The sequence below is a fragment of the Zonotrichia albicollis genome, chromosome 3 (genome assembly GCF_047830755.1).
Source record: "Zonotrichia albicollis isolate bZonAlb1 chromosome 3, bZonAlb1.hap1, whole genome shotgun sequence".
NCBI lineage: Eukaryota > Metazoa > Chordata > Aves > Passeriformes > Passerellidae > Zonotrichia > Zonotrichia albicollis.
The window spans coordinates 42292544-42316275 of record NC_133821.1 but is presented as its reverse complement, the minus strand read 5'-3'; the positions used below and the strand labels follow the sequence as shown (position 1 = coordinate 42316275).

At 50.2% G+C, this 23732-nt stretch overlaps 1 protein-coding gene across 3 annotated transcripts in view; it reads left to right on the top strand.

Moving 5' to 3' along the window:
• The window catches only part of TMEM63B (transmembrane protein 63B), a 48726-nt gene that overhangs the window by 16512 nt on the left and 8482 nt on the right, over positions 1-23732 (top strand). For 2 of the 3 annotated variants that reach the window (XM_074538627.1, XM_074538626.1), the window contains exons 2-12: positions 13479-13686; positions 14288-14367; positions 15902-15940; positions 19414-19504; positions 20294-20331; positions 21080-21222; positions 21493-21544; positions 21826-21934; positions 22454-22524; positions 23319-23399; positions 23533-23656. In XM_074538627.1, the coding sequence (XP_074394728.1) occupies positions 13501-13686; positions 14288-14367; positions 15902-15940; positions 19414-19504; positions 20294-20331; positions 21080-21222; positions 21493-21544; positions 21826-21934; positions 22454-22524; positions 23319-23399; positions 23533-23656 (1014 nt within the window). In that variant the 5' untranslated portion in view covers positions 13479-13500. The remainder of the gene's footprint in view (positions 1-13478; positions 13687-14287; positions 14368-15901; positions 15941-19413; positions 19505-20293; positions 20332-21079; positions 21223-21492; positions 21545-21825; positions 21935-22453; positions 22525-23318; positions 23400-23532; positions 23657-23732) is intronic. The other variant, XM_074538628.1, reaches the window with a different exon arrangement.

Below are 23732 nucleotides of genomic sequence, written 5' to 3'. Positions count from 1 at the left end.
GCAAGAACATATTTGTCATCATTAAAGAAAAATTCTACTTGAACTTCTTGGTCTTTGCTGCCTCTACCCTGAGGCACCCAACTGGGGCTAGGTTGGTAACTGCTGCACATAGCCAGAGGCCAGAGAATGGTCTTGGAAAATATCTGGTGCTTGAAGCAGAGCACAGTACTCAAGTCTGTCCCTTTTTGGGTAAACACTTTAATTCAGCCATGTACTTCTGATGACTTCAGTAAAAGTGTTTCAAGATAAGTATGTGCTTGGGAGCTTTCTTCATTTCTTTTGCATGAAGATCGTTGAAGAGAAATATCTTAACGACCATTATCCTGTACAGTTGCCAAAGATTTGCATTAGGAGAAATACTAAGCAGTAATCTAATCTGGGTTATTAATTAGTAATTTATCTCAGAATGCCATAGTCTACTAATCAGGGGATTTTTCCTCCTGCTCTTGTGATGTGTTTGGAAAGGCCAAGCAAAGTTCATGCCTTTAAAGAAAATGCCTCAGCCACTGGTTTGGATGGTTTCTTTTCATGCAATCCATGTGGTCTGTTGTCCCCATTCAGAAATGAGGGATGGAGCAGCATGTTCGCCCCTGTGAACCAGCAAAGAACAGGGGGTTTTGTCTCTAAGTACCCTGAACCTTTGGAGTCCACTGGCTCCTTTTTATTTGGGTGACAGCCCCTCCTGCTCCCCTCTGTGAAGCTGCACTTCACATCAGCCAGCCAGCCAGATGCCTTTTCCATAGAAGGTGAACAGTTGGGAATGTGATTTCTTCATGGGTAGAAGCCCACAGCATGTTTTAGTGTATCCCAGCAGTGTTGTGCTGTGTGGTGGTAAGTGCCCAGCAGAGGGTTAGGGCTGTGTGGGGTGACCATCAAACTTCAGGACATCACATAAGGATGGAGACACAAAGTCAGAGATGGGTGTCACCTCAGGTTTGGGGCACATCATGTTTTCTTTTGACATTAGAAGTCATCTGTGGAAGCACAGAGATTGAAAGGCTTTAGGAGGGAAAGGTGGTCTCAGGAAATGCATCCAGAATAAGGATTGAGACAAAAGGGCTTAGCACGGCAGCAGATGTGGTTGGATGGGAATAGCAGAGCTCTTCTGAGCATGTCTCTTTCAGAGCTAACTGCTGCAGTTATCCCATTAGGCTGTTCACCACTGCTTTTCCCTCTTTTTAGGGCAGTACTTTCCATGGAAAGCAGCCTCCAGATGTGCAAGCTGCCTTACAGCAGCTCCAGGCTATGTGCTTAGCTGCTCCTGGGTGTTCAACAAACTCAAGCCCATGGAGTGCACCCGTGTCTGTTTTCCTTTCAGCGCCACTGCCTGGAGCAGCAGAGCCCAAGAAAGTCTGGCATGCCTGAGGAGGTTGTTACGTGTCTGGTCTTAGTCCTTCTGTGTAATTCTGGTCTGTCTGGGCTGGAGGGCCATTCCTGCCTTTACCTCCAGCAGAGAGCTGAAGGCAGAAATGTAGTAGTCCAGTGATTGGTGTGCTCCACATTGCTTCTTGAGGTGACCTCCAAGCCATTTCCTTCATTTGAAGTTAGGATTTTGGTGGTCTTAGTAGAGGTGAGCACCCTGACTTGAGCTGGGGCTGTGGGCAAGAGGAACCAGGTTACTAAACTGCAGTTTTAATGGAGTCTCGTAGGCTTGATATTTGCTTGTGTGGAGCTGTGCTCCATGGATAAACAGTGACTCAGAGCAGCTTCATCCAGTTAAAGCACTATTTCTTTGTTTGCCCTAACATTGAGATAGAGCCTGCACGACATGAGGCTCACGCTGCCGCGTCTCACCAAAAATGCAGTGCCCTCCTCCGAGCCCAAACAGCCGCCTTATCTCGCACGCCCTTATCAGCGGGTCTGGGAGCCAGGCTGCTCACCTTGAAGTACCACTTCAGTGCTCCTTGGTCTCTGCTGGATCTCAGTGCCCAGCGCCCAGCTGCCGCTCTGTTCCCTGTGTTCCCAAGCCAGGCCCAGCTCCTCTTGCCAAGCCCAGTGGGGTGGAGCGAAACCATTGAAAAGAAGAGCCCGATCAGCATCTCTCAAGTGCTAGTGGCTGGCTGAGGGCCAGCCTGGTGCATGCCAGGGACTCCTGCCTGCAGACCCCAGCCCCAGCAGTCAAAAGCAGGCAGAGCTGCCCTGAAAACTCCAGAAGAGGTAAGTGTTCAACAACCCTCATTTTTCCCAGCAGGTAGAGGTTGTTGGGCACTTTTCTCCAGATTAGATCTCTTTGGCAGCATCAGAGCAAATACCATGTAGAAGAGGAATTGGGACATCTCTGGGTCCTAATGTGCTGAGTGAGGTACAACAGATCTCTCAGGCTTTGGAGCAAGGACAGACTCAATGCTCTGTTTAATGTCCATCTACCTCTGCTGTGACCTTTGTTATTTATTCAGGGCCCAGCAGGAGGTCAAAATTGGTCTCTTATAACATCTGTCTCTCTTACTGGAGTCCAGTAGCTGCTGGGACAGAGTGCAAAAGGGGAACCGTGTGCTGTAGGACATCAAAGTTTTTCCAGTGGCACAGTTGTCTTGGTTTGGACATGTTTGTAGCCAAGGTTGCCCTGCTGCAGTTGGTTGTACTAGGTGCCATGCCAACCCTGTGTGTAGTGCCCTGGTGCCATGGGTTGGGTTGGCCGTGCTGCTGTTGCTGGAAGCCTGACTGTTGAGATTTCCCCAGTAGATGCAGAAAGCAAATTCCTAGATGGTCTCCTATAACTGTCCTGGCTTGCTGGCCACATCCAGACCTCTTGCTGTGAGAGCCCTTTGCTGATATCTGCTGTTGTTGAGGAATAATTGAAGACTTTTCTCCTGCTGTGGCTGCCAAATCTCTTTACAACTCAGCATGAAGTCATAAAGGGAGCTCAGTTTTGCTTGCTGCAGGGCTGTGATTACCTTGACCTTTGGCGTTCAGCTGTGCTGTGGGTCCTTTGTAGACCAACTCTGCAAGGCAAGCACTATCTTAGGAATGCTTCAAGGAAGGTGGGAAAAGGTGAGAACATCCTCAGCCTGCAAACTGTAAACACTTGAAGCTGCAATCCACTGAAGGACCTTGGAAAAGAATCAGCTTTTATCTGTTACAGGAAGGGTGCCAGTGCCAGAATTTGAAGTAGATGTTCCTGTTTTAGGAGCAGCACTGAGGCTGCTCCTGCTGAAGCTCATGCAGTACCCTGGCAGCTTGTCCCTCAGTGCCCACGAGGGAAGAGGGTTCCCTCTAGGCTTCCTGGTTTGCATTCTGGGTGTCTGCTGCTGGATGAGGGAGCCAGGCTGGTGGGCCCTTCCTTGCCAGTGCCAAGCTTCTTCACCAGTATGTGAAGGAAGGTTTTTCTATGTGCCACCATCTCCAGGGATGCTGCTCTGAGCACATGGACCCATTTTGCCACTGTTCTTGAGTTGTTGCATGGTTTCAATTTTCACATGTCCCTGTGGAGCAATTGCTCTAGAAGGGTGTAGATAGTTGACGCTGCCTGAATGCCAGGCACCCACCAAAGCCACTCTCTTGCTCCCTTCTACAGCTGGACAGGGGAGAGAGAATATAATGAAGAGTTCCTGAGTTGAGGACTGGAAGAGAGCACTCATCAAATACCATCACAGGCAAAACAGGCTCAAATTAGAGATATTACTGATTTTCCTGCTAACAAAATCAGAGCAGAATAGTGAGAAGTAAAATAACAGCTTAAAAACACGTTCTGCCCAGATCTACCTCCTATCCCAGTAATGCAGGGAGGACAAGAAATAGGAGTTTAGGATCAGTTCATCACCTGTTGTTTCTCCTGCTGCTTAGGGAAAGGAGTCATTCCCCTAGTCCACTGTGACGTCCTTCCCACAGGAGACAGCTCTCCATGAACTTCTTCAACGTGGGTCCATCTCATGAGCAACAGCTCTCTGTGAGCTGCTACTGCTTTGTGAACTGAACTGCTGCTGTGAGTCCATCCCACAGGCAATAGCACCCCTCAGACTCTGCAGCGTGAGTCACTCTTCCACAGGGTGCAGTCCTTCAAGGACAGGCTGCTCCAGGATGGTTCCTCTCTCCACATATGTCTTGCAGGTTCTCAGCCTCCTCTAAGGCATTCATCTGCTCCAGTGTGCATCACCTCCATGGACTGGAAGGTGATTTCTGCATCCCCATGGTCTCCCATGGACTGCAGGGGCACGGTTGCTTCACCATGGTCTTTACCACAGGCTACGGAGGAATCCTCGCCCTGGTGCCTGGAGCATCTGCCCTCCCTTGTTCTCCACTGGCCTTGGTGTCTGCATACTCATTCCTCTCACATGTTCTAACCTTACTCTTCTCTGACTGCAATTACAACTGCACAATAACTTTTTCTTTCTTTCTTTTTACGTATGTTATTGCAGAGGAGTTACCACCATTTCTAATTGGCCCAGCCTTGATCAGCTTTGGAGCTGCCAGGGATTGGCTCTGCTGGAAATGGAGGGAGCTTCTGGCAGCTTCTCACAGAAGCCCCTCCTGTAGCAGCCCTTCCATGCACCAGAGCTTGGCCATGCAAACCCAATAGGAAGAGGCATGAAGCTTTTCTGAAGTACCATCCGGGAGAGGTAGTGCCTCAGTCCTGTGCGTGCCTAGTTTGGTGGTGTCAGCTTAGGGCAGGAGGACCGGGCAAGAGAGAAGCTCACCCCCAATAACTGCTGGCTGCTCAAGCAGCTTTCATGCTGCAGAATAAGGGATAGGGATGCTCTCAGGGCTGATCCACTAGGGTGTTCTGCCAGCCTCTGGTGAGCAATCAGCTGTGAAACCCTGAGAGGTGGCTTGGACTCCTCAGAGATGCTCATTGCCACCATTTGGTGACTTGCATCACCAAGGAGTTTCCTTGGTGGGAAGTGCTGGTCATACTTCATAGGCAAGGGATTGTAATTGCACCAGTGAACAGAATTCTTGTGTCTTTGAATACTGTGCTGCAAGGAGGTAAAGACTTCTGTCATGCAGAAGAGAGGAGGAGGAGGAAACAGTCAATGTGACCTTGAGAGACTAGATAAAAACCCAGTGTTATGAGAGACACACACATTTTTTGCTCAAGAGGAAAAGCTGGATGTAGATGAGAATACCCAGTCTGTGACTGGCAGGAAACAGATATGAGGCCTGAGGAAAGATGAATATGTGGTACTCCCCTCTACACAAGGGGATTAAGATCAGAGCTTTATGATGAGGTGAGGTTCCTAATAAACAAAGGAAAAAGGAATGAGAGCTGCAAGAGTGCAGAGCTCCTGCTAAAACACGCCCCTGTGCAAACGGGACAAGATGACATTTAGTCACTTGAGAAACGGGAGAGACATGGAAAAATTCAGAGTAAATATGAAATCACCAGGGAGATTGGTTTGTGTTTATGCCAAGCCAGATGTCTTGCACCTGAGCAGCTCTCCTTTACAGTGCTTGAAAACCAAAGTGGTATTTGTGCAGTAAAGATCCTGTATGAATAGTTACTCTCACCTAAAAAATGAAGTGTGGGAGAGCTAGTCTGGGGCAGGCCCACAGGTTGTAAGGAAAGTGCAGGCCATATGCAGGTAGTATAAATGATGATAATAGTCATGCAGGAGACAATCAAGATGGCAACCCATGAAGAACAGCCATTGTGCCAATGGAATCCATAAACTAGAAGCTGAAAATTACTGGTAGTGTGAGGTCGTGACATCTCCATCCTTGTCTTTGTTAAAAGTCTGCTGGGAATTGGTGAAGTTGCTGCTGCTGGGGTGTTGAGTGATAGGTGAGGAAGCCCTGTTATCTGGGACTTACTCCCAGCCATATGATTTGGTTGCCATATGGCCACTCTCTGCAGAATATACCGTGGGCACTCCAGCACCTCATCGGTCGTGCTGCTCTGATGGTTCATTGTTTATTGGATCACTACCAGTGTATGCCTGCAGGAAACAAGGAAAGCCAAACAGGAAGTGGTATTCCTTTATAAAGCACAATCTGGCAGACAAACTTGATATCTTTCTGAGATTTATAGGCTAGGAACTTGAAGGGAAAGTGACAGGTAGATATGTTTGTAACTTAGGTGTTTGATTTGGTAACTAATGAAACACTCAAAATTTACTGTAAATCAGGGTGGCTGTGATTCTGCAGCGCAAACAGAGAGCTGATTGATGTGGATAAGTGTTTGATAGATTGGGCTTTCTCTTGATGGCAGAGGATGAGTCCCTTGCCATGAATTAGGATGCATGGATAGGTTCTTATGAGACACCACTGAGGGTGTCCATGTGGCATTGAGGCTCCATAGTGTTTGTCAGTAAGCAAACAAGATGGGACTGGAGGCCTCTCCTTCGTGGTGCAGGAATGCCAGGTACCACGGCCATGTTGTTCCTTGTAGCCAGGTGGAGGCAGTTGAGCTGGCTTGGCAGCAGAACTGCATCTTGCTGTTGTGTGGTGTCACTGTTGCACCAAACCTCTTTGGAGGGGAAGGGGCCGTCATCAGCCCTTCCCTGATGGCCAGGCAGGAACAGACACCCCTTGCCCAGGAGCACCAAAGGGGGTCCAAAGGGATGTGAAAATTGAGGCAGGAAGACAGCAGTGTGGGATGTGCAGCATGGGGGCAAATTGCAGAGCCAGAGAGACCTGATTGCCCTTAGGAGAGGACAGATTAGGCAGCTCTGATGTGAAGAGCATGAACCACAGCATACTGGTTTCAGGCTGTGGTGCAGCCCTTCTTGGCATGGTACATTATGTTCAGGGCACCATATGACTCGAAAGCACTACCATCAGATTGGAGGGAGTTCCTGTACAAGAGGCATAAAAAGGACCTATCTGTTTGGAGCTCAATCCTTATCACTTAGCAAGGTAGAGAGTTTCCAGTGGGTGAAGACAGCAGGAAGTGTTTTGCTGATGTTCAAAGGCAAGGCTTTTGTGATTATCCTGGGTGATTTTGAAGGGGACTGAGTTGTGAAGTGGACAAGTTTCTGACCTTCATGAAACTCAAATCTTGGTTTTACATGGATCCAAATGCTCCCCACTGTTATAGTCTGCTACCATCCGTGCCAGGCACCGTCGCAGCTCAGGGTTACTTTTGTGGTCTGCAGTGCTTACAGTTGTGCTGGGAGCAGGAGCAGGGGTTCCTGAGCATTGGGATATACACAGTCAGCAGTGTGCAGGCCACCACAAAATGGTGCTCTGAGCAGTGTGGGGTTAGGGCTGGCTGTGACAGGGACAGTACCTGCCAACACCAGGACTGGGAGCTGGTGTGCGCTAAAGAAAGGTGCGATGCCTTTTAGTGGTGGATATTTGAGGCCTAGTGCAAAGCCACTTGGGAGGACTTTGGACCCAGGGCAAAGGTGCACTTAGTTTTTGCTTTGGAGAAGCCAAGCCTGCCAGACCAAAGCTTTGTAGGCCTGGTGTCTAGTTGGCTAGAGGTGAAGTGTGCAGGGAGCTTTGTATTGACTGGAGGAGATGGAAAAGAGACAAAGAGTTGTGGGGTTTTGGCAGGCCCTCCTGCTTTCTGCTGATACAGGACTGATCCCTGTTGTAGGCTTGTCAGTGCTTTGCCCAGGCTTGTTGGAAATGTACCAGTAGCACATTTGCTTCTTGATGCCTTTTCCCTTGGCCTGCAGATCACGTTTCTCCTCACTGCACCCAGCACATCAGCACTTCTCCAGCCCTCAGCTGCCTGAATGCCCTGTGCCAGGTCTGAGGCATGGTGCAGGACAGCTTTCCCACTGCTGTTTCTGCACCAAGAGTGGTATTTTCCCTGTTTAACTGTTGTACTCTGGGAAAGGCTTTGAGCTAACTTGTAAGCCCCTTGCTCCCCATCTTTCCTGAGGCTATTCCCTACTTGCTTAACAGAGTCAGACTGTTCTTCCTGTGGTCTGCTTGTGGCTGCAAACAGTTTGCTGAGAGCTCTGCTGGACTTTCCCACTTAGGTGCAGGTAACCTTGGTGGCTCTTTGAGGGGACAGGAAGGCTCGCTCAGCCTTGGGTGCCAGCTGCTGCATGAGAGTCCCTAGGTGCCCAGTGCAGGCAGAGACTTGGGGTGGCACATCCTCTGGGCTCAGGTCCCTGGGGTCACAGTGTGGGTTACTGTGGTTCTTGGGAGACCAGGGGGACCCCAGAGGAGCAGATCTGAAAGATACAGGCCATATCTGAGAACCAAGGCACACCTCACCTCCCTGAATGCCATTCCCAAGAGATTTAAGAAGGTTTGGGTTTCTTTTTTTTCAGTCTGGAAATTTGGTATTCCAGCCCCAGACCTGCTGGTTTCTGGTTGCCTGTCTCTGCACCTCCAGCCTGCTGTGAGACTGTCACATTTCCCTAAATAAATGTGTCTCTACTAGAGCCCAATCCCGATGTTCTAATTACAGATGGAGTTATTAACATTTACTGGTGAGAAAACAAATGAATGTAGCTTGTGTGCTTACGTCGTTCGGTCTGTGAGCTCAAGCATCCGCTTTATTGATTTATATTTTTCTGCAGGCGTTTCTCAGGTCACCTCCTTGTGTCTGGCTGACATCAGTGCTGTGACTGGAAGGACACAGACACTTGTCTGTGTCAGTGCATCTGTCTGTCTGTTAGCTGCTGTCCAGCTCCTGCGTCACTCCTGCCTGAGTCCCAGCACAGTGTTTCCTCTATTTTCTTTCCCCCTGGTGCCAGGGGTTTGGCAGAGAACCTGAATGCTGAGTATGAGGGACAGAGACTTCAGGGTGAGCTGGTGAGAATGGGAAATGCTCTGTTTGGGAAGACCTGCAGTGCTGTTTATGTTGTCTGCCCTGGCCTTACAGTGCTGCAGCAAGAGTTCAGTGTGGGACAGGCAGCCTCCTCAGCAGCACTTCCCAGTCCCCTGCCTGCAAGTGGGATAACTCCACAAGCATCCTGATGCACACTTTGCAGCCACAGTAATCTTGGCTTTCCCAGCCTCATTCTGCATTCTTTCTCTTTCCATGGATAGATGGGAGCATAGAGGCTGGCCGGGTTGCTGTTTGGGTCCTCATTTGGGTGCTGACCTGCAGGCCAGGGACAAAGACAAGGAGGAGGAGCAGTCCTGCCCTGCCCTGCTGAGGCCACCAAGCTCTCAAGAACAGCGGTTCTCAGGGCTGTGTTTGCACAGGGCTGTACAGGCAGGAGCTGGGGCTGCAGCACCAGGTAGGATGTGCTTTAGGGACTTCTGGCAGGAAGCTGTATGCCTCTGCTCCTGACACGTGTTGGTGAAAGCAGGGGACACTGTGGCCATGCTGGTCCTGCTATGGAGCAGGGAACAGGTTTCTCTCTGGATGGGAGGAGCTGCCTCTCTTCCTCCTTCCTGCTGTTAATAGAGAAGGGGATGGAGTCCAGTATTGCTGAATAAGAGTGGAAAATGCCTTTTGGCAAATCTGTCTTTGCTGTTTTGAGGAAGTCAGCATTAATTATGCAGAGTGCAGGAGGGGAAGCCTCTGGGGCTTGCATGGAACCTGGTTTGATGTCCTGCTCTTACTGTGCCTTTGGCCCCACTATATTCTGTGGACCTTGAGCTGGTTCCCACCACTCCAGCCTCACAGCAGCTTCCCACCAACTCCCTGCACCTTGTCTCTTGGTGCTCAGGAGCTCATGCTGATGTTAGCATCTCAGCCCAGGCTGAGCCAAGCTTGCCCTGACCTACAGCCTTTAAGGGGAAGGAGGGACCAGCAAAGGCACCTTTAACCATGTTCTAGTGCAGCACAGTCTGTGTGGTTAAAGACGCTCCTTTACCTGTGGTGGCAGCATAAGTTACAAGGAAACATGCAGGGCCCTTCCCTAGAGGGAGACACTGGGATCAAAACAGAAAGCTTTGCAGAACTACCTCTGCCTTCAGTATGTATTTGAGTTGGGGAGAGCAGCTGTTGCTAGAAAACTCCCCTTATCCCTCCCACACTACTGGAAGGGATTTCCTTTCATAACTGGGAGCTGTGCTTCTGTACTACAAGACTGTGCATGCTGCAGGCACCACCTTTCCTCCCTGGCTGTGCTTTGAGTGAAACACCCAACATCAGCTGCCTGCAGGGCTGGCCCTGCAATTGCAGCACAGGACACATTGGAGCATCCCTGCCTGGCTGAGGATGGGGGCAGAGAGTCCCCTGGAGTGAGCATCTGAGACCAAGGTGCAACCAAATACAAGGAAAGAGGTATTGCCAGGCCCATGGATTGCACTGTGCATGGGAGCAGCTGAAAGACTCCTGGGAAAGGCCTTTGGTGAAGGATGCTAGCTAGGCACTATTGATGAAGACTGCAGAATTGGTTGCCAAAGCAGTTTCCTTGGTTGCCTAAATGGTGTTGTAACCCCAGAAGAACCCTGGTAAGTCTTACCTAAATTGATACAATGGCAGGTCACTTCTGGCCTGCTGCTGGGAGAGCTAGAAGGGCACAAGTGCTCTAGCATTCCTGTGAGCTTTCCCCTGCTTCCCACACACCTGAAGCACCTCTGTCTCCATGGGGAGTTCCCTGTGCTTACCAGCTGGGTGGGAGGTTGCATAACTAAAGATGATGTGAACTGCTTCTGTGCCTCTTGACTCAGCTCATGAAAAGGCAGTGTAAGCCTTGGGCACATGCCACGTCTATTCCACTGCTGGGTGTTCTGGCTGGGTTACTGGAGAGGCTAGGAAGGTTTATATCCAGTCCATCCTCTGGGCTTCAGGGGAAAAGTATATCTCTGGGACCTGTCTCTCTGAAATGTGTCTTAAATTACCTATAGGCTTGCAGAGTTTGTCTTCAGTATGTAATGGTTTGTATAAATAATGTTTATATAGGGTTGTGGGCAACTTGAGCATATGAGCCTCATTTCTTTTACGAAAGACAACTGGAAAAATGGGGTTATAAAACATGCAAGAATGAGGTAAATAGGTGTCTGCAGAGGAAAATCGTAGTTCCCTGATATGTTGCAAGTCTTTCAGTATTATGGTAAAATAACAGCATCTGGCAAACTTCTGTAACTTGCTTAGATGTTCAGAAAACCTCTGAAATTTCTCACAGAAAACTGTTAACAAAACTGTCTGTTGGAGGAGATGTAGAGTTCTGGCTCAAAAATCAGCTGAGGTTCCACAAACAAAGTCAAGGGGTGAACTAGCAATTTCAATGTGACAAGAGCAGAGGGATGAGGTCCTTTGCTATTAATGACCCAGAAAAGGTAATGTGCAGCAAAGTTCCTAGAATCTGCCAATACCCTGGAGTCATTCAAGAGGAAGTGATTCCAAAGTGACAGCATTTGTAGTGAAGTGGTGTGAGAAGCTGAGAAGCATGCAGCCAGGTGTATTGGAAGGAGTGATTTGCTCTGGGACATGGCTGGCTTCTAGTTTGCCTTGGCTACTCCGGACAGTGGGATCTCAGGCTGATGACAGAGATGCTTTTCTTCAATGTGCAAAGATGCCATCAGAGAAGTAAATCGTGCTCAGCCATGTGAGGAGCAGTGTAAGGAGAGATGCTGAGAGCATCAGAGTGCTGTTCTGGCAGTCAAGGTAATTTCCCTACCCAGGATGGAGTATGTGATAGAGAAAGGTTCTGGTCACCTTTCCACAGGGTCAGAAGAGAGAATGTGTTAGGAATGTGTGGGTGAGTGGTTAGAGCTAGAAGACACCTTGTGTCCTCTAGGAAGGAGAGAGCACTTAGGAGTGAGCTTAGTAGGTCTAGAAAAACCAAATGCTTTTCTTCATTGTCTTTTTTCACAATAGAAGAACTCAAGGCTGTGGCGTTACAGTAGGATTGTCATCTTTACTCAAAATCTGAAACTCATTGCTAAAAGTTTACAAGGTTCCCAGAAAGAGGGTTGAGAGACATTTCTGTTTTTCAATCAGTTCATTTAGATTGCACTTACCATTCATGCTCCAAAGTGTGTGATATTCCTTTGAGTCTCATCCCAACATTTTTTCCCATCATTCACCTAGAGCTTCCAACTATCTAGTTAATTCAGCCAGGATGAGTTATCCTGTCTTCCTGATTTATTCCCAACTGTGATCTCATGTCTTGGCTTGTTTTTCTCCTGCTTTTCTGCTCCCTTGTTCTGCTCTAGGCAGCCCTGCTCCACCTCTGTACCTGTGAACTACGTCTTAACAGGCTGCTTTGTGGCTTTTCCAATTTGGCTGACCCCCTCTCAATGCCTGTACCCAGCTGGGCTTTTGCTCCTCAGGCTGCCCTTTGTCATGGTGCTTCAGGTGGTTTGCCGCTGTGCACCCCTTGGAGCTGAGCTGGGAGGGTCACTTTGTAGCAGAGCTCTCTAGGTCACCGCAGCAAATCACTTTGTGGTGGTTATCCAGCTAGCGTTGTGCTGCCATGCTGATAAATCTCTGCAGCCGGGCAGGAGATGGCCAGGATTATACCTGTGAGCTGGAGGTAAGAGCCCTGCATCCCCTCTGCTAATGTCACCAAACAATGCAGAGCTTGAAAGACAGTGGTGCTGGCAGCTGTCTCATCCTTTGGGCATGCCGTGGCTCTTTTGCCTAGCCCTGAGGGATGGCATTTCTGGGGAGAAAAAAAAACCCAGGCATTGCCCAGAAGTGATACTGTGCTGTCCATCCTTTCTGTATGATTCATGGCTGTAGTGAAGGATTTGGGCTGGTTTTTGGATGCTGGATTAAGAGGAATGGTTTAGGGATCAAAAGCCTGTATAGATCTTCCTGTTATCACTGTTCCTTTTGCAACTGATGGGATTTTCTCAGCCCTTTTCTGAAAAGTGGTTGTGTTTCTGCTGTCAGCGTGTCCCTCTCAGAGTTATTCGGTTCTCATTTATCCATTGCTACTGCAATCAATCTCTGTGTTTCTTATGGAGCTGCTGTGCACAGAAGGAGGACCTCCCCATGTCCAAGCAGTGTTGCTGACCTGCATGCCACTGTGGGTCTTGTAACAGTTTGGGGAAGGCACTGATATAAATAAAATATTTGACCAGCTAAATAGTAGAGTCTAAGCCTCCTTTCTACCCTGTGTGCTTGCATCTAAATGGCCTCCGAGTCAGAGGAAGGAGGAAAAACAAGCAGGGGGTGTGACCAGCCCCTGATGGGTGCCCTGGGAGCTGGAGGCTGAGGCCCGCAGTGAGGAGAGGGTGATGATTCAGCCTAATAAAGCTAATGGCTTTATGCAGCCAGGCAAAGGAAATTGTGGGAGCATGATGCAGCAACTGTCCTATAGCAGTTTGTTTCTATCATCCAGACGTGACTCCATGCCCCATCCACTCCACCCTTTCACTTTTTGCTGTACCTAAATGCTTTCCCTGCTGAGGAGGGGGAGCTGAGACACCATGTTCTCAGGAAGAAAAGCAGTCTGTGAGACAGCTGCACCTAAATGCTGTGAGAGTGGACAAACAAGGGAGGGAGTTCTGGGACTCCATGGTGGGACAATAGCTGCTGAAGCATATGGGTTTTTCTGGCACCACCGAGCTCGGGCTTCTCAAATGATCTTGTCCCAGGACCCTGATCCCAGGAAAATCGTGTAGCACAGAGAAGCCCAAGCTGGCAGGCAAGGTTGGCCCCCAGCTCCAACAGGGCTACATTGCCATCGAACTGGCACATATCTAACTATCTCTTTCTCCCCTTTCCCCAGGGAAGACAATGAAGCTGTAGAGATGCTTCCCTACGTCATCGCCACCCTGGGCTCAGTAGGGGCCCCCTGCAGGACTCCCACATGCAACAACAACAACAGCACTACCAAGGACTACTGCTACAGCGCACGCATCCGCAGCACTGTGCTGCAGGGGCTGCCCTTTGGTGGGGTGCCCACTGTCCTAGCCCTTGACTTTATGTGCTTTCTCGTAAGTCTGCCTGCTGTTGCTTTGACACCTTCTCCCCTAATTAACCGTGAAACGAGGACGGTGATGAGATAATTAGGCTTCAGCGCCCCAAATGCTATCCCTGACTTTGCTGCTGGCTGGCATTCTGGCCCTGATCATGTCTCTCAAACCCTGTGGGCTCAGCCACTACTGACTTAACTCCAGTAACACCACACTGAGCCCCATGGAAGGGTGTTGCAGGAGGGGGGTGATGTTGGCTGAGTCCTGCACCCAAAACTCCCACTTATATTGCCAAGTCCCTGCAGCTTTATCCACCCAGTGGTTTGCATTTTTCTGCTTAGAAGCTGTGGGACCACAAATCACATAGCCATAATTGTGACTTACAGGAATGTCAGGGCCTTTTGATCCTGTGGGGCTACCTTAGCTAGTGTGTGTTGTATCCTGGACCTCTGTCTCCCACAGCTATCCAGATAAGCTGATTTAACAGTCCTGGGAAACTTGTGCTTCTAACTGAGGACTCTGTCCCTTCCTACCCTCCTTGTTCCTGTGGCTCTGCATGCAGAGCACAAGGACAGAGTTGGACAATGTCTTTTCTCACAGCTTCTCTTTTGGTCTCTTTCAGGTTCTGTTGTTTGTCTTTTCAATTTTGCGTAAAGTTGCTTGGGACTACGGACGTCTGGCCCTGGTGACTGATGCTGACAGGTAAGCAAGGGAGAGTGGCAAGGGAATAAGATATGAGTAGTACCCCTCCTTGCTGTGAGGCAGAAGAGATAAATCCCATTTTTTGTGCCTGAGCTGCTGGAGAGGAGAGGCAGATGTTCCAGTTGCATCCCCCAAGCTCCAGGAATAGGAAGAAATCCCCACTTACTGGCTTTTTTTGTTACAGCATTGTTCTCCCAACACACGGAGTGGTCCCCACTGGCTCCATATCACTTATGGTCCCTTCAGTGACAGAGAGTTGCAGGGACCCTTACAGAGGAGCAGCAGATGGAGGGAGAGGAACAAGGGATCACAGGAAGGGTGAGGGCTGCCACAGTAAAGGCTTTGTTAACCCTCTGAGGTGTCTTTGTGACTCTGCTGGATGCAATTCTTGTTAAGAGCACTTGACAGTAGTATGCTGCTTTTCCAGGTGTGGTACTGCTGTGCGGATGCCAGCTTTGCTCTCATCCCCAGTGCTGATGAATTGGTCAGGGTGTGGATCCTTCCTGCCCAGTGCATTTGTGAGCTACAGTGTCCATCAGCAAAAGCCAGCGCCCATTGGGGAATAGCAGCTCTACAGCAGAGGGAGCATTCCCTGCACAGCAGTGGAAAGAGTTGGTTTTTTTCCAGCATCAAACCTGGAATTCTTCTAGTTTAAATAGGTGATCCTGGGTAGGGTTAGATAAGCAGCTGGGTCCCTGTGGCTCCTCCGCCCATCATTTCCTGGTCTGGCTGGGGAAATCAACTGTACAGAGGTAGTGGAAGGGAAACAAGGAGAAGGAGTAATCATAGGAGACTTCAGTAGGGAGAGGGCAGCAGGGTTAAGCAGTATGGATCCAGGTGCTGGCAGGGAGCCATGGGAACTGCACAGCTCTGTCCTCTAGTGGGGAGGGAGGGCTGGATTTTCTGAGGCAATGCTTGAGCACCTAGGGTGCAAGGGAGTCCCAGCAGTGGCAGAAGGCAGAAATGCAGAGGGGTGCCAGCTGTTTGGAGAGGAAGCGCTGGTGAGAACAGGGAGAGGGACAGGGTTGCTGTGGATCAGTGAGACTGCAGTTGCAGGAAGGAGCCCATGCTGCTTGGCTCATCCATGGGATAGGATGAGATTTTCAGGAGGGGAATGCATGTGTGTTTGTTGCCTGGGTGGGGAGGAGATCTATGGAAGGGGAGCTCAGATGGCAGCCAGGCAGTCCCTGCAGTCTCTCTCCCTACAGTCCCTACTCCCCGTCACCCAGGAGCTCCCTGTAGTCTCCATCGTCTGAAGCCAGGTCACCTTCCCAGTGAAGCCAGCTTCCCATCAGCTGGCAGCAAAGCATTCTGCCCCTGGACCAGGGGTTATTCCAGTTAAGTACAGTTATGCTGTAACTTGAGGTGTTGCTGGGCTCTGGAAGGAAGGTCTTCTCCAGTCTGACCATTGGCAGGTTTCTTTTCTTCAGGATGATGGGGAGCCATGTTGGATGCATAGTTCCCTGCAAAAGAGGAGAACTCAGCACCTACTCCCCTGGTTGTAACCTGTCGCTTTCTGTTTCTGTGCCCCCAGGCGCCGACGCTGGGAGACGGAAAGAGAGGAACGGGAATAGTATGTTGTTTTTTCAGGGTCTCATCTCTTCTCTCTTCCTTGCTCACAACCTCTCTCTCCTTTTTTCTTGCAGCTATCTTGCTTCTGAACTAATCTAAGTGGCTGGGAGTTTGGGCATGAATTTGTGTCTCTCAGTGGATTTGTGCTCTTCTTTCCCTCCCCTTTGTGTCATCCACTACCACAGCTGAATGCACCCTGATTTTCCCCTAGTAGCCCTTAAATGCTCCTTGAGAGCAGCAGTACCAAGGAGCTCTCAGTCCTTGGGCAGAGGGTGGTGTATCACATGCCCTGCTTTATCTGCTTGTGTCCAGATATCCTGCTTTATGTTGGAAGTAAACAAAATTGCTTGTCTGAGCCCATAGTACACTCAGGTCACCCAGGTGCAGGGGAGGCTACTTTGCCTGGTCCTTCTTGTGCCAGGTTGCCACAAGAGCTGTTCCCTCACCATCTGCAAAGGTAGGCAGATGCACAAAGAGGATCTGGCAAGTGTACTGCCTTTCCTTTTTACCCACGAGGCTGCTGGCACCAAGGCAACCTTTGGCCCTTGTCCCTTGCCACCTAAACCCACACCCAGCAAGGAAGCACCCTTGATTTTCTCTCTTCCCTGCTGGAAGAAACCTTTTGCCTCAGTGCTGCTGGAAGCATCCTTTGTCACCTTGGCCTGGTGGTGCCCATTAAGCCCTGCCATGGACTGTCCTCCCTGTTCTTATCTCTTTCTTTCTGCTTTTGTGCCTGAGAAAAGACCATCGCCTGTGCCTTGCTGACTGATTGGGTGGTATGTGCTGCAGAGAGGATGATCAGCTGGCAGTGCACGGCCTGCCATGGTCACTCCAGCCACACTGATTTGTGCCTGAGGCCAGGGCAGCAAGCTGCAGCCTCATTTTCCCACTTGCAAAGCAGGGGCCTGCTACTGCCTTAAAGGGGGTACAAGAATCTGCCTGATTTTTGCAGCTGATCCTTGTCCTTGGGAGAAGAGCAGTTGAAGTTGTTAAAACAGAACCTAGTGGTCACTGTGGTACGTGGCACAGAGGGGACCTCTTGCTTGTGCTTGACTGCTTCACTAGTGGTTGGCCCTGCTTCAGGTGTGTCTGGAAACTTCACTGCTAACATCTTGTGGGGGGAGTAAGGCAGAGGTAGTAGAGCCATCATGCTCTGAGGACTTTTTAGGGGCTGCTTCATTTATCCTCACATTTATGCTTGTATCTCTCCAGGGGGCCATTTCTTCCTCTTCCTGTTTTTCATTTGAGCTTGGTGGAGCCATCTGCTCCATACACACCACACACACCACCCCTAAAGCTACTGCATGAGCTGGGACAGTGTTAGCAGCCAGAAGCCTCCAAAAACCTGCAGAACTCAGTAAGGAAGTCTCATTCTCTCTGTGCTCCTTTAAGGCCAATGGCACATTGCCATCCCAGCTGTTCTGTGCTGGGGAGTGCAGTGACAGGTGATGGGTTAGGAACACATATGTGTCACCTGGTGCTCCCAGCCCCTGAGTGTACAACACTGTTCTTTGTGGGAGAGGGCATCCTCCTCTGATGTGTTCCCTTTCCCTTAGAACCAGCAAGTGCCCTTGTCCTGTGACTTGTCAGAGCTTGCAGTAGCCATCAACAGTCTCAAGTGGCAACTCAGTCTGTCCTGGGAGGTCATAGCAACCCACTTGCACCTCTGCATATGAGGGAAGTGATCACAGAGCCCTGTGGGGCTTGCACCCGTGCAACCACCTCCACCCCAGCAAGCCCTTTCCACAGCATGCCTGGCCTGCCCTCTTGGAGCCTGTGATTCCATCAGCCTGAGGCTAGCTGTGCCTCAGATCCTGTATTTCTCCTTTTCTGGCAGGGCCTGCACCAAACCTGCATCATGCAGGATCCAACCTTAGTCTCAATTTGGGGAAATCTTGCTTTCAACCACTTGCACTGTCAGTGCTTTGCTTTAAAATGTCTCCATCCAGGTGCACCTGCTGTTGGAGCTCCCTATTCAGCTTTCCATCTTTGGCAAGGTTTTGCATCCTCTGTCTTCTAAACACTTCAGGTCATCTTGGTTATTGTCACTGCATCCCTCTGCACGGAGCTGAGGTATCCTGGTTGTCTAAATGCTTATGGTTCATCATGCTGGGCTTTTCCCAGGACAGAAATTTCTCCTCAGCAGAAATTCACCCTTGCTCCCTGTGCCCAGCTGCAAGGCCTCTGTGATTATAAAGAGCTGAAGGTTTGGGAGCTGGATCAAAGCTGTCTCTGTCCCTCCAGCAGAGCAGACTGTGGGGCTGTGCAGTGGTAAGGCTGCACACCACTGTCTAATCTGCGCTGCTGTAGTCCCCTGACCTTCAACTAATCTCCTTTCCCCTGTCTCTGTTATTTCCAGCTATGAACTGGAGACTCAGCAGGTGCTACTCTGCTCTGAGAGAGGCCACGTGTCTCATCCACTTTCCTTCCAAATGCTCATGAGGATCTCTACTTGCTCTCCTTCCCATAGTGTCATCCACCTCCTCTCTAGCACTTGTCTCTCAGCAGCTGTTTCTCTGTGTTCTTGCCCATCTTACCCTCCTTGAGCCTGTACTGACTGAAGGGAGGCCATATTTTCATTTGGTTTTTTCCCATTTGTTTCTAGCCTTCAGATCAGTCATGTCTCTTCTTGCACCTCCGAGATCCCAGCCTGCAGTTGTCACCTTGCAAGTGCTATTTAATTTAGATCTCTGGGCCTTCTCTTGCCTCCTTTTCCAGCTGCCCTCTGCCTCTGTTTATAGTGGGAGCTGTTGGATGCTTCTCCTGTGGGTTCTTCATCTAGGTCCCTGCCTCTGGCTGGAGTAAAGCAGTTTTGTAATATTCACCCCTTTTGCTTTTCTGTACTTTAGCATGGAGACATTCGGTTCTAGCTGTCTGTCCTGCTCAAGGGATTTCCAGGCTGGAGGCTCAGCTGAGGCTGGGAAGCAGGTTGCACTGAGCCTGGCTCCAGGCAGCTGAATTTTTCCTCCTGCACTGAAGCACTAAGGGTGAGGAGTCTGGTGTAGCAGGATGCAGCCCACCAGACTCCTTCCTTCCACTTCCTGAAGATGAGTGAGGTCCTCCAGGACAGGGGCTGCTCCCAGTGCCTCTCCAGCTATGCCAGAGCCAGAAGCGCTGTGGCAGCCTCCAGTTCTCACTTCCTTTCTGCTATCTGAACCCTGTGCTAAACAGACCTCACCTCTTCCTCTGTGGCAGCCTCTGCCAGCCTCTCCTTGCAGGGACTGCCACATAGTATTGGGTGCCTTTCAGAAGGTGCCTAACAAGTAGCATCCATGGGCTAAGCCCATGGGCTTTGCCTGGCTCAGCATGCCATCTGAGGAGGGTTCTCTCTTTACTGCTACCTCTGATCTTACCTCTCTCCATCTCGCCGGGTGCAAACTGACCTGAATTAACCTCTCGTCTCCTGGGTGCTCGTGGTTCCTGGCCTCTTCGCATCTCCTAACTTTCTCCCTCACCTCCCACTTGTCATTTTAGCGTAGCCTCCGCTCTGCATTCTGACAACCATGACCGCTACGAGCGCCTCACCTCCGTCTCCAGCTCTGTGGACTTCGACCAGAGGGACAACGTGAGTAGCCACAAGAGTCAAATGCTTTGCCTTTGGGAGGCCAGGCACCCACAGCTTGGCTCAACCAAGGGCTCTTCAGGAGAAACACTTCTGCCTGTTCCTGGGCCTTAAGTCCCACATCTTGTAGTGTGTTGTGTGAGTGTGTATAGAGCTCAAGAAACTATGCAGCTCTTAAACACGTGCTTCAATAAATAGGCTCTAGATCACTGTGGCTTAACAGACATCTGTCCGGCCTATAATCTCAGCATTACAAGCAATACTTACTTGCCAGCTCTTCCTCACGCTGGCATCTTTCTCTACTGGGTTTTTCCTTGCTCAAGGGGAGGATAATGGGTGTGATGGAGGGGGGGGTGAAGCTCCCCCAGGTGTCCTTTGAGGAGCACTGCCTTGGCCCAGCCTACCTTCCCAGTCCTTACAGAGTTTCTCTTGTCCAGCATGATGGCTGAAGTACCTGTATGCTAAATTTTCTGGGTGTGCCATGGCTTTGGAGAGCTTCCATATTAGCCAGAAGCCCATGGGTTGCCTTGAAGGTAGGGCTGCCAGTTGGTAGGGGAGAGCCACACAGCAGAGTCCAACCCATGTTGTGCTTCATGGAGTAGCACTGTCACCTCCTTCACCTTGGCCCTTCTGTGGCTCTGCACATCTGGGTGCTTGTAGTCTGCCCCCCACCCCAAGCCAAGTATGTGGAGGTGCAAGGACACCAGCCTGGTCCCTGGAACCTTTGAAGGAGAGAGCTGGGATAAAGGAACACAGGGTGTAGTGAAACTGTCCTGTTTTCTTTTTGCACAGGGTTTCTGCTCCTGGCTGACAGCCATCTTCAGGATAAAGTGAGTGCCCCAGGACCTATGTGGGGGACCCACATGGGGAAGGAGGGGCAGTGCAGGGTTGTTGGGACACCCAGTGCAGTACAGCGTCATGAAATCACTGCCCTTGCTGCAGCCCACTCTCTGAAGAGCACAAGTGAAATTTGTCCTCTGGAGAGGACAAGCAAAGACAGGACTATGTGAGGAGTCCTAAAGCCAAAATAAGGTCACAAAGTGAGTCTGTGACAGAGGAGATAACCCAGTCCCATGGCTGCCCTACCTCAGTCCCATCTCAGAAACTGTCCCCGCTCTGCAAAGATATTCATCACCCTGGCACTCTTGCTAGAGCTCTGCTGTCTCGGGGATGGCTATGAGGAGAATGCAGGGAGGCACCCTCAGCTTGATGAAGCACAGGAGTAGTCTCCCAAGCACTTCTGTTCAGAATGCTGTGGGACAGTGTCAGCATTTGTATCTTATCAGGGAAGCCCAGGCCCCCCTGGAGGGTATAAGGTGTCCAGTTGCCTCTCCTGGGGGACAGAAAGCAGGGCCATGGAGAGCAGGGCTGGGTAATCATTGCACAGGCAGGTTTCTGCCCAGGCTGCTTCAAGGCTGAGTGCTGGGTTCCCAAATCCAGAGTCTGGCTACAGCTCTATAGGGCAGAACAAGGGGTGCTGTGTATGTTCAGATCAGGAGGGCAGCTGCAGCCCTGTAATTTTCCCCAGCACTTGAGGAAATGTAGAAGATTGCCTGACAGCTGTTCTCTCCTTGGCAGGGATGATGAGATCCGGGACAAATGCGGGGTGGATGCAGTGCACTACCTGTCCTTCCAGAGGCACATCATTGGGCTGCTGGTGGTCGTGGGCGTGCTTTCCGTGGGCATCGTCTTACCGGTCAACTTCTCAGGGGACCTGCTAGGTGAGAACAAGGAGCTTTTGGCCGGGCTGGGGCATCTGCTCTCAACACCATGCTCCAGACCATTGGGTAGCAGTGGAGGGCAGGACAGGACTAACACAGACAAGCCCTAACTGCTGTCTCACTTTGACTGTAGTGCATCCACAGGATCATCCTGTGTAACTTGGGTTTTTAGGAATTCTGCAGGTGATACTCTTGCTGTAGCTCACTCTAGTGATGCTCTGTCCCACTCAGTATAACTGAACACATTTGTGTCTGCCTCTTTCTCTCTAGAAAACAATGCCTACAGTTTTGGGAGGACAACTATCGCTAACCTGAAGTCTGGGTACGTTTGGGCAGGGCTGGGATGGGTAATTGAGGCCCTCAAGGGGTGTAAATGTTCACTTGCTGCAGAGCCTAATCTTCTTTAAGGTTGTATTTCTGCCCTTGCTGTGAGGCTACTGTCCCTGCTCCAATTTCCAGGCTGAGCTCCTGGAATTTGGTTGTAGGGCATCTGTGTGCTTTGCTGAATACACTCAAGCCCCCAGTACCTTCAGGGCCTGATCAGCCAGACACAGACTTGTAATGACAACCTTGCATTGACCTTTGTGGTCTCCCTTGTGACAGGAATAACCTGCTGTGGCTGCACACCACCTTTGCTTTCCTGTACCTGCTGCTGACTGTGTACAGCATGCGCCGGCACACTTCCAAGATGCGCTACAAAGAGGATGACTTGGTGAGCAGGATCTGGCCACTCTCCCAGACACGTTTTCCCATGCCCTGTGGTCAAGTCAGGTAGCCTTGGAGACAATGCTGAGCACCTCAATTTCCACAGCAATTTTAGTGTTGTCATGTTTTGGCTGTTTTTATTCTGCCTGGCCAAAGGCAGATCACCTCCAGAGCAGCAGCTATGACTGCCTGTGGGGAAACTGGAGAGGCCTGCACTGGGTAAACATACGGAAGGACCCCATTCTTCCTTAGGGGTTGTTCCAGCTTCTACCTTCTTCATTTCTGAAGGGTAGCTGTATTTGTGTTCAGGCACCTGCTGTGTAAGTCCCTAGCCTGTCAATCTGCAGTGTGTCTGAGTGCAGAATGACTACAACCAGCAGAAGCACAGGAGAAGGGGAGTCCTGGTACCTGGAATTGATGGTGCCACCCTTTTTCATCACTGACGCAGGTCTTGGGAGGGGGTCTTGCTGCAATGTGGTCTTTTACACCATCCACACCTACCTGTCCTCTCCTTTCTTCTTTCCAGGTTAAGCGAACTCTATTCATCAATGGGATCTCAAAATATGCTGAACCAGAGAAGATCAAGAAGCATTTTGAGTAAGTCTCACTGTGTCCCTAAAGACTGTTCTGTAATTGGGATGTTTTTATTAGGGTAGTACTAGTGTTATCTGAAATGGCAATAATACATTGAGAGCAGAGAGCTAAGCAAAATCAGTGAATACCTTTTTTTTGGGTCGCTCACTGTTCTTTTTCTGCTTCTTATTGGAATTTTAAGTATCCTTTGTTTTGTGCCTTGAGAAAGGCTCAGCCATCTCTTGGCAGAGCCATAGGGGGTCATTGTGGTAAGCAATGGACAGGGCATGTCTTGAGTTGTGGTTAAGTTCACAGATGAGACAGAGGCAGGAGGTGCTGAAGCAGTGACTGTGGGATGTTGTGCTGCTGCCCTGATCACAGTCCTTGTAGAAAGTATGTCTGTTTAACAATAAAATTTAATTCCTCTTCTGTCAGAACCTCACTGTCAGGACCATGTTTAGAAGTACCGTGGTGGAAAAGAAATGCTTTGTACCTTTTGGGAACCCTTCTGCGTCTTTCTGACCACAAGCCTATGAAGGCAGAGAGGGGAGGGTGGGGTCAGAGAGACCCCTAGCTGCTACAGGGCAGAAGTCCAGAAAGGCTTCTTGTTCCAAAGCCTTAGGGATGTAGCATTTGCCCTGTGTTTTAAGTCAGCTGTAAGGGACAGTGTGCAGCTCCCCTGCAATCTCGTGGTATGCATCACTGTGCTCAGCCCAGGACACTCTTCTCAGGGCCAGAGAGAAGTCCTGACCACTTGGAGTTTGCTTGAGGGGTACCTTTGGTGCCACCTGTGATGAACTGATGCTTCTCACCCACAGGGAAGCCTATGCCAATTGCACTGTCCTGGAGGCCCGTCCCTGCTATGATGTTGCCCGGCTGATGTTCCTTGATGCAGAGAGGTAACCTCTATTTTTGGACAAAAGGCAGAGTGGGCTGATGTTCCTGATACCCCCTCAAGTCTGGTGCCACAGAGCTTTTATGAGTCACCCTCTTTCTTTCCTTTCTTTTTTCTCGTCCACTCTCGTGTTTCAGGAAGAAAGCTGAGCGTGGACGAATCTACTTTACCAACCTGCAGAGCAAGGACAACACCCCATCCATGATCAACCCCAAGCCCTGTGGCCACCTGTGCTGCTGTGCCATCAGGGGCTGTGAGGAGGTAGGGCAGTGCTAGAGGTGTTGGGTGGAAGTTTGGTGTCCTGTAGCTTGGGTCCCCACATCATCTCTCCTCTGAC